Below are 10,589 nucleotides of genomic sequence, written 5' to 3' on the forward strand. Positions count from 1 at the left end.
ACTACTGCAACTCCCTATACACTGGGATCAGCCAATCTTCCCTGTCCCGCCTGCAACTGGTCCAAAACGCCGCAGCGAGACTCCTGACGGGTACCCGTAAAAGGGACCACATCACCCCGATTCTGGCCTCTCTCCACTGGCTCCCTTTACGGTACAGAATCAACTTCAAGCTCCTCCTATTCACGTATAAAGCCCTAAATGGACACTCCCCCCCCTACATCAAAAATCTTCTAACCCCCCTCTCTAACTCCAGGTCCCTCAGATCGGCCGACTTGGGGCTATTCACTATCCCGCGGTCTAGGCTTAAACTCAGGGGTGACCGCGCTTTTGCGGTTGCAGCTCCTAGACTGTGGAACAGCATCCCTCTCCCGATCAGAACTGCCCCCTCCATCGACTCCTTTAAGTCCAGGCTCAAAACATATTTCTACTCCCTAGCGTTTGAGGCTCATTGAGGAGGCGCTGTGAACTGTTTGCGTGCTACTGTATGTTTTCATTTTTTTTTCTATTGGAACCTAATCAAATGTACAGCACTTTGGTCAACGTGGGTTGTTTTTAAATGTGCTATACAAATAAAATTGACTTGACTTGACTTGACTTGCTTTCCCTCTTTCCACTCCCCTTTCCCAGTTCTCCCACCAGTCTTACTGTCTCCGACTACATTCTATCTCCGTCCCGCCCACTCCCCTGACATCAGTCTGAAGAAGGGTCTCGACCCGAAACGTCACCCATTCCTTCTCTCCAGAGATGCTGCCTGGCCCGCTGAGTAACTCCAGCATTTTGGGTGTCTATCTTCTTGGGTTGGAGGGAGATGCGGGGGAACTGGGCGGGGCTACTGGGTCTGGGGGCGGGGTCTGTAAGACAGGGCGGGGCTAGTGGATCTGACGCTCGCACGCAGGCCGATGACGTCACGCCGCATTGCGTAGGCCGGGCGGCGCGGTTGCTGGTGGCAGCGGGAGGTGAGGCAGTTGACAAGGGATGCGACAGCCCAGGGTTGGCGGGCCGCGATCGAGTCCGGCCGTCGTCAGGGGTTTGCGCCGGTCGCGGCCTCGGTTGGCCATGGGACGGGGCCGGGTGACTGGCACAAGCCTACAGACGGGGTAAACACCGCGGCGATCAGCGCTGTGGGAGAGGGGAGAGGAGGCGCTGCCAGGATGCCATTTGTTTCATCCTCTGTTTTCAACACAAATTTCACATCACTGATCACCAGGCTCTTGAACTGCAAAATACAAACTAAACTATGAACTGTGGCCAAAAACAGACACAAGTGCTGGAGTGGGTCAGGCAGCATCTCTGGAGGCGACGTTTCGGGGCCAAGAACTTGAAACGCTGTCTCCACGTACTGCTGAGTTACTCCAAGGCCTTGTCTGTTTTGGTAAACGAGCATCTGCAGTCCCTTGTTTCTACAATGCGCTATTCAGGCTCGGGCTGCTTTGCACTAGTATTAAGGTTATAGATTTATTGGGTTTTTTGTTTATTATATTTTATATACGAGTATTGTGTTTACAGGCCTGTTATACCACTGCAAGTAAGAATTTCATTGTTCTGTTGTTGGTACACATGACAATTAAACACGCTTGACTGACGCCAGATTAATCAATCTGTACACTTGGGGATGGCAGAGCCCCGAACAGTAACCCAGCATTAACAACAGAGTTCAAATTGCTCCTTCCTGACAAGTGCTCAATTAAATGTTTGCCAATATTCCTTAAAAGGAAACGTGACTGATTATCTTCAGCAAAACACAAAGTGCTGGAGGAAACTTCAGGCAGCATATGTGGAGGGAATGGGCAGGTGACAATTTGGGTTGAATTAGCTTTCACTCCTTTTTCCTTTTTTATGATTTTCCTTGAATGCTTAGTTGAAGTGAACTGTTCTACAGACACAAGAGACTGCAGATGCTAAAGTCTTGAGCAAAAACAAACTGCTGGATGAACTCGGTGGGTCAGGCGACATCTGGGTCTGCTTCATCTGCTGAGTTCCTCCAGCAGTTGAATAGTTTTGTTACCTGTCTTAACATTTGTGATCGGTCAAATATAGATAATTACTTCTTTGAAGTTCCTTGGGTGTTTGTTATGTTAAAGGTGCTATGTAATTCAAGTTGCTCTCTGTTGGAAATGGAACATTTAGAGTTTTGTTAAATACTACCCTTCTGATCGCTTATAATATTGTTCTCTAGGTATTTGTGAAGATGGCCACTCTAACACGACAGGACCTCAATTTTGGACAAGGTGTAGTATTTGATAATTTAATCTGGGCAGTTGATAGTACTTTGCTTTCTTCTCAATTGTCTTTCTTTTCTATTATCTGTGAGGGGTGGGGGGGAGGGAAGTATGCTTTCATGTGTAGTTTGCCAAGTCATTGTGCCAAATCCTGATGTCCATATGTGGATGTTTAAAAGTGTTAATATTGACTATGTTTTCCCTTCCCTGCCTATAGTTGATGAGACCTTGTGTTCAAATATAGTTGTGTTCAAAATGTGCATGATCCTGTTTTCTTTTCTGCCTTTTCCCATAGATACACTATGGACAGTCTCTCAATGATTTTCGATCCATCATGCAATTGTTCTTTTCCTTTTCTTTTAGTGGTTGCAGACGTACTCTGTGAGTTTCTAGAAGTGGCAATTCATTTGATTTTGTATGTGAGGGAGGTGTACCCAATTGGAATCTTTCAGAAGAGGAAGAAGTACAATGTACCTGTTCAGGTGAGAAAATTGAATTCCTTGGTGCGTGGGAGGATGAAGGGTGATCTTGTAGAGGAGTATAAGATTATGAGAAGAATATATAGGGTAAATACACAGTCTTTTATCCAGAATTGGAGAATCAAGAACCAAAAGATGTAGGTTTAACGTGTGTGTGTGGGGGGTGGGGGGGGGGAGGGAGTAATTTTAATAGGAACCTGAGGGGCAACTTTTTATTACACAAAGGATGGTAGGTATATGGAATGAGCTGCCAGAGCAGGTGGTTGAGACTGGTATTATCACAACATTTAAAAAATATTTGGACACATACATGGATAGCATATGTTTAGGAGGATATGGGCCAAACGCAGGCTGGTGGGACTCGTGTAGATGGGGCATGTTGGTCAGCATGGGCAAGTTGGGCTGAAGGGTCTTTTTCCACGCTGTATGACTCTATAGTTTGTTCTGTTTCTTCTGCAGCTGCAATTTAGGAATGTTGTGCTTTTGAAAACTGTTAATTGTATTATTTTGCTGAATTAAGCTTTATTTACCCTTTGAATAAAACCTAAAGTACTGGAGGAACTCAGCAGGCCAGGCAGCATCTGTGGAGGGAATGGACTGGCGACGTTTTCATAAAAAAGGAAAGAGGGGAGAAACCTAATTCCGTTAGAATATTTTAAAACGTCGCAAGTCCCTTCCGTCCACAGATGCTGCCTGATCCACTGAGTTCCTCCAGCACGTTCTGTTTTGCTGAATATTCCAGCATCTGCAGTTCCTTATGTCTCCGTTTCAACCTTTCAATGTTGTGGTTGTGTAGATGTCGTGTCACCCGGAGCTTAACCAGTACATTCAGGACACGCTGCACTGTATCAAGCCTTTGATCGAGAAGGTGAGGAAAATTTTAACTGCCTGCTTTTGTCATAATGTGGAACTGTTTGTATGAGCTTGTACTTAACTAGTTTCTACTCCTCGTCACCTGATGCATCTCTACTTATACAAGGCAGATACTGAGATGTGCATGGGATATCTCTGGAATGCTAGTTAGTGGTTGAGTGTATTGCTCACTTTTCATTTGTGCGCCAGTACAATTTTCTTTTCTCGTTTCCGTCCATTTCATGTATTTAAGATTCTTCAGAAAATAAATTTAACCAAGAGACAAAGATTGAGCCTTGTGCTGAATGGCTCACTATTTTAATCTCCAAGAAGAAGACACTAGTCACATGATTTAATTTAGTTCAGAGGTACAGCATGGAAATAGCCTTTTAACAAACTGAGTCCACGTTGACCATTAATCACCCACACACTCATTCCATATTATCCCACTTTTGCATCCTGTGCACAAGGGGCAATTTACAGAATCCAATTAACCTATCGCCTGTACATCTTTGGGATGTGGGAGGAAACTAGAGCACCCCGAGGTAACCCACACGTTTACAGAGAGAACGTAAAAACTACACTGACAGCAACCGAGGTCAGGATCAAACCTGGGTTTCTGGCGCTGTTTGGCAGTGGCTCCACCCACTGCTCCACTGTGCCACCCTTGTTAAGGTTGCTATTACAATAACATTTTAATGTGCTGAAAAACCAAGTCACTCATTTAATGAAGGACCCTGCTATTTCACTTCTTCCATCCCTTTTCTCTCTGTTGTGTACTATGAACATGTACACTATGGCAAATCCAACTTATTTCACCTAAACCTGCAAATTGCTCTACAAATGAAAAAAACAATGCCAATTGGAAACACCAGCCACCTCCAAGTTCTCATTATCTGGGTTGGGGTATCTATTGTTCTTTATCACAGAGGATGTAGATAGAACCAGCTGCTAGAGGACGTAGTTGAGGCAGGTACTATAACAACATTTGAAAGACATTTGGACAGGTACATGGATAGGAAAGGTTTAGAGGGATATGGACCAAATGTGGATAAATAGGACTAGGTTTGATGGGGGCATCTTGATTGGGCATGGACAAGTTGGGCTGAAGGGACTGTATTCGTGCTGTATTACTCTGACTCCATTTCTCTCGTTCAAAATCCTGGAATTTCCACTGGCTGGAAGCAACCTTTGTGGTCAGCAAAAAATTGAGGAGATCCACCATTCACATCTTTATTCGGGAAGGGGCAAAAAGTGAAGTTTGTAGGAGTGTACTTGTCCCCTCCCCAGAGTTGGTTGATTAAAAAAAAAAAAATACACAGATCATTGCCTGGTTGAAATGAGCATATTTTGGGATGTGGCATGTGACCTATTCACCTGTTTTTAGAATGAGGTGGATCGGGTAGTGGTGGTGATCCTGGATAAAGACCATCATCCTGTGGAGCGCTTTGTCTTTGAGATATCGCAGCCCCCTTTGCTGTCCGTCAGGTGAGAGAATTTCTCTATTCTGGTACCTCGATACGACTGAACTATTAATCCTAATCTGAACTTTGTTGCAGTATATCAAGACGCTTCTCCCCATGTGCTGAGTCATTTATGTTATAAATGACTATAATTGTTTGGTTCGGATGTTGATTAGATTTTTAAGTATCATAAACCATTAACGTGCTTCTTGCTCAATCCAATCAAGAAATCCACTGAGACTAAACAATTAAATCACAGTGAAATGGTTCAGTTGTCAACACTGGAGCCAGGAAGTAACGTGATTGGAGTTGTGTCATAAGCATTATGTTACGGTGGCTTGTATTACAAGATTTGTGAAGAATGGCGCAATATTTCTGTGCAATATATATCTGTATCAGACATGTTTTCGTTTTTTTTGTTTTCGAGATACAGCACGGAAACAGGTCCTTCGGCCCACCGACCAGTGATCACATTAACACTACCCTGCACACACTAGGGATAATTTGCATTTATACCATGCCAATTAACCTACAAACCTGTACTACGTTGGAGTGTGGGAGGAAACGGAAGATCTCGGAGAAAATCAACACGGTCATGGGAGAACGTACTTCCTCGGCACCCGTACTACAAACAGCACCCGTAGTCAGAATTGAATCCGGGTCTCTGGCGCTGTTAGCACTATAAGGCAACAACTCTACCTCTGCGCCACCGTGCTGCACGTTGTAGATTTTACTTTGGTGAAATTTGATAAACTGCACTTTAGTGTAATATAACATTCTCCCTTAGAGAGTACCTTGGGCAATATGCATGTAATACCATGATTTAATTCTGCAGATGCATTTTGTGCAGAGGATGGGAATGGTGTACTGTTTGTTTATGGCATTTGAGGCTTGAAAACTAGTGCCATATGCAATTGTAGAAAGGGCTCTCTCTCTCTACCTTTATATTCTGACCCACTGAGTTCCTCCAGCACTTTTGTGTTTTACTCAAGATTCCAGCATATTATGTTTCTTGTGGCCCTTCCATACGAGACCTTCACCTACGTCCTAATTTCAGGGGCAATTAGAGATGAATAATAAATACAGGCATTGCCAGCGATGTCCAATTCCCATGACTGAATAAATCAGCAACCTGCAAATGGAATTGAGTTTCATACTGATAGCAACAAATATCTACGGAGCATAACTCATGAAGCGCTTGTGCATTTGGAGGAAATGGTTTAAAAGGGAAAAGACGAAATGGCATTTACATGCTCAAACATTGTTTTTGTTTAGCTTTCTCGGTGACAAATCTTTTTACTGTTTTGTAGTTCTGACTTGCTGCTGTCCCGCGTTGAGCAACTCCTTCGAGCTTCGATTCTGAAGATTAGTGTCTGTGATGCAATTCTGGACACCAACCCTCCAGGTCAATTTTTGATTAGGAATGCTTTTATTGTGCGTTCACTTTTATAGCAAGCTAGATTGGTAGAAAAACTGACTGGATAAAATATAAGGTGAGAGTGGGATGGTTTCTGCTCTTGTGTTTAATTTGTATTTTTTTCCCTTGTCTCCTGAAGGCATTTAATTTTGTTGGATTGTGTTTTTTTGGGCACATATTGCTTTCCAGAATGTGTAATAAAATTGAGACTGGAAGTGCAGAATGAATTTGCAACTGCTTGGCTAGTTATTTTTTTCGATGTTTATGAATCTATTGTAAATTTGCGAGAGCCCTTTTGACAACAGGCCCATTCAGCCTCTGCAAGTAAGAATTTAATTGTTCCATTGTCGGTAACTATGACAATTAAAAATAACTCGACTTAATTGTCAAGCCTTGGTAGTGATTGCTGAACAATAAATAAGTGGGATTTATATGTTTTTATCTAACATTTTGCCTTTGGGAGAGTTTTCCATTTGTTAATACCTTTCATGGTCAGGTCACAGTGGATTGGAAGTTGGCAAAGATAAAACTATTCAAGATGCAAGCAAAAAAAAGGAAATGGCAAACTGTAGACCAGTTAACCTGACATCATTTGTTGTGAAATTGTTGTATCTCATTATTAGGAAAGTTGCTGCAGATATTTGGAAATTCATAGGCGGAGTCAATATGGTTTTCTCAAGGGGATCCATCTGACAAATCTAATTTAAAATGTTGGTTAGATTAAGCAGTATTTAGTTCCAAGCCATTTAATAGACTGCCAGGTTCAAGAATACCTTCTTCCCAACAACCATCAGGCTCTTAAACAACACACAACCTAACCTCCACTGTGAACCATGGATCTCTTTGGTTGCACTTGAACTTTGGGTCTTTTTGCACTAATTTATTTATTTCTTTGTTTATTATATGTTATCTATTGGTGTTGTGTTTACTGCTTTGTTATGCTACTGCATGTAAGAATTTCCTGAACTGTTGTTAGTACAATAACAATGAAACACTCTTGACAGGCCAAGTGATACTTGTAGCTAATAGTTCTGTTTGGGGATAAGTGCATCCTTGATTACCACGTCCCCACATTTCCAGGATGAGCTCAGTGACTTATTCATGTGTAACCACCACTCCACTCCACTCCAGTGGACCCTGGATGGAGTTCAGAGGCAGAATCCAGTCACGATGATGGGGAGAAATTTAAATGCAAATTCTAGATATCTGAACTAAATAAAAGTAAGCAGGAGGGGACATTCATATTGATTTTGGCTTATTTGCTTTTATTTTTATTGTCGCCTTGACTGCTACTCCTGAAATTCAGGTGATTTAACACAGGCCAGGAGTTGTGCTCGGGGTATTCCCAGTCTACTTGTTCGATGCCAGGATTAGCAAGTCATGCAATTGTTTCTAGATTGTAGCAGTGATTCCTCTGTCGGCAGAATCTGAATAGTGCTGTTTATTTTTAGGCTGTACCTTCACCGTGTTGGTTCACACCAGAGATGTTGCCACTCGAAACATGGAGAAGATTCAGGTCATAAAGGTGAACGATCTCTTTCGGTGGATTTTTACAATGGCTTGGGTCTTGAATACGCACTATATTGAGATCTCTGTATTTTTGATGTTGCATGCATACTCAGTAAGAGCGAGATTTTCCAAATATCCATTTGTCACTGACGATTTAGAGTTTAAACCTTAACCTCTCTGCTTAGATTTATCGATGAGTCCCTTTTTCTCAGTAATTAATGCTCTCCTCTTTCAAAAATGTTTATAGTGTATTGTTCATCACCTAAACATATCTTCATTTTGGTTAGAAGAACAGCAAAAAAATTAAATGATGAGTAATTGAATCAACATTAAACACGTTGGAGGTGTGGGGTGTCAAAATATTTGACAATCAAGCATTGACTGTGACGGACAGAGATAAACCATTTGTTGGTTCCAGATACCAACCACATTCTATGAAAGATTTACCTCGCTGATCCCCCTTAAACCTCCTCCCTCTCATCATAAACTTATGCCCTCTATTTTATACATCTCTATCTTGTCACTACTTGGCCTCCTTCGCTCCAGGGTAAACAGACCCAGTCTATCCAATCTCTCCTTGTAACTGAAACCCTCATGTCCAGGCAACATCCTTATGAATCTTTTTTGCACTAGCTTAATCATATCTGCCCTTTAGTTTGGCAACCAGAACTGCTCATACAGTATTACTCCAAGTGCAGCCTAACCACTGTGGTATACAATTGTAATATGATATCCCAACCCTTGAACTTGATGCCTCGGCCGATAAAGGCAAGCACGTCATACGCCTTCCTCACCACCCCGTTAACATGGTCATTTAGACTGGAGCAATTAAAGGTGGCTGACCTCCTTGGGGCAATTTGAAAATAGACAGCAAGAGAACAATAAATATGTGGAAAGTAAGAGTGTTGTATTTCTGCCACCTGCTGTCTTATTGATGAGTTTAATTCTTGTGCAGGACTTCCCCTGGATTCATGCTGATGAACAAGAAGTGAATATGCGGGAGCCCAGGCTAATCCCGCTGAAAACCATGACATCAGATATCTTGAAGGTAACATTTCTATTTTTTAAAGATGTATCTTGTGTTGCACTTGTAGTTGATTTGACAGTGACTTTTGTGCATTTTAAGGACTGTAAAATTTTCACATGTTAATAGAATGATTTTTTATGGTAAAGTAGTCATATTGTTTGGCAATTGTAGTTGCAGGTGGAAAATGGATTCCAAATCTAGAAAATGTCACAATTAGATCATTTTTTTTGTTTTATTAACTTTCTGATCTAATTGACATTATGCAAGGCTGCAGAATTAACCTACATAATTTTAAAATTAAAATTATGTGACGCCTGAAATAGTAATCACTGTTTTAGTATGCTTTCTACAAGACACTGTACAACCAAGTGGCACATTTGCACAGTGGTAGGGTTGTGCCCTCACAGCACCAGAGACCCGGATTCAATCCTGACCTCGGTTGCTGTCTGTAGAGAGTTTCGATGTTCTCCCTGTGACTGCGTGGATTTTTTCCGGGTGCTCCGGTTTCTCCCACATTCCAAAGATGTGCAGGTTTGTCAGCTCAATGTCTTCTGTAAATTGCCCCTATTGTGTAGGATAGAACTACTGTCCAGGGGAATCACTGGTCGGCACAGACTAAGTGGGTGGAAGGGCCTGTTTCAATGCTGTATCATTAAACTAAATCTTCACAATGGTGCATGCACCTGATTTTGTGCTTTTGGTTGCTTTGTAGATGCAATTATATGTTGAAGAGAGAGCTCAGAAAATATCCTGACGACCTGCTGAGAAAACCAAGTTGAAAAGACATCCCAAGGCACTGGATGTGCTTCATCACTGAACTGTTTTGTCGCACAGGAATGAACTTTGAAAATGTGTGAAATGTGAAGCATTATGTGGAATCATGTCATGAATTGGAATTTGTGGTTGAGTTTTAACATTCTTTTATTGTAATAATAGCTTGTTGTTTGACCATGTGCTGCGCTGTCTACATTAAGGATGAGGAGAAATTATTACACATTGATGGTTGTGGTTGAGTCAGGGTTGCAAAGTAGTTATCTTTTTATGATTGGATATCACTTTTAAAGATGTGCTTGATAGATGTCCAGGAATGTACTGTGCACTAATGTGAAATCTCTGTAAGTTACAATTTAAAAACTGGAGTTCCTTCAGGAGATATCTTTCAGCTTATTTTTAAGAATTAATCAACTGTGCCAGATTATGTGCTTTAAGGGGAAGGAACAGACTGGTTCCAGGGCATCAAAGAACAACAGTTGTTCATTTGCCAATCATAGTTGGAATAAACTGGGAGTGACAATGTTTTATAAAATTTTAGAGATTTTTTAACCCACTTTAAAATAAAAATTGTGAAACTGAAAAGAAATAAAGTAGTTAGTTTTTTTATTTTGCCAATCAAAATGTGACAATTCCTTAATCTTGCATACAGCTTGTTAAATGGTTTTGTTCAAAATACTGATCACTAAGGAATACCATTATATAATTTAGTTGGCCCTGAGTTGCAACAGTTTATCTCAACTCGCAGCTTTCTGTCTTTGAGTCAATTTTCATTCATATTCTTTAATCTATGAATTTTAGTTCTATTAATTAGCCTTTTATTTGAGTCTTTTGTAAAATATCTTCCAAAAT

General features: G+C 41.4%; 1 protein-coding gene across 2 annotated transcripts; it reads left to right on the forward strand.

Annotated features, from left to right (window-relative positions):
• Positions 1 to 883: 883 nt before the first annotated feature.
• mad2l2 (mitotic arrest deficient 2 like 2) lies at positions 884 to 10,330 on the forward strand. 2 transcript variants are annotated; one of them, XM_078425048.1, is made up of 9 exons: positions 884 to 956; positions 2,177 to 2,228; positions 2,583 to 2,701; positions 3,495 to 3,566; positions 4,938 to 5,038; positions 6,324 to 6,418; positions 7,882 to 7,955; positions 8,895 to 8,987; positions 9,679 to 10,330. In XM_078425048.1, the coding sequence occupies exons 2-9, from the start codon at positions 2,189 to 2,191 to the stop codon at positions 9,718 to 9,720; spliced, it is 636 nt and encodes a 211-aa protein (XP_078281174.1). In that variant the 5' UTR covers positions 884 to 956; positions 2,177 to 2,188; the 3' UTR covers positions 9,721 to 10,330. The 2 variants fall into 2 exon arrangements, with proteins under 2 accessions (XP_078281174.1, XP_078281173.1); XM_078425047.1 differs by lacking the exon at positions 884 to 956 and adding an exon at positions 969 to 1,097 and having other exon boundaries at positions 9,679 to 10,329.
• The last annotated feature ends 259 nt before the right edge of the window (positions 10,331 to 10,589 follow it).

This window comes from Rhinoraja longicauda, chromosome 30 (genome assembly GCF_053455715.1).
Source record: "Rhinoraja longicauda isolate Sanriku21f chromosome 30, sRhiLon1.1, whole genome shotgun sequence".
In the NCBI taxonomy this organism is placed as follows: Eukaryota; Metazoa; Chordata; class Chondrichthyes; order Rajiformes; family Arhynchobatidae; genus Rhinoraja; species Rhinoraja longicauda.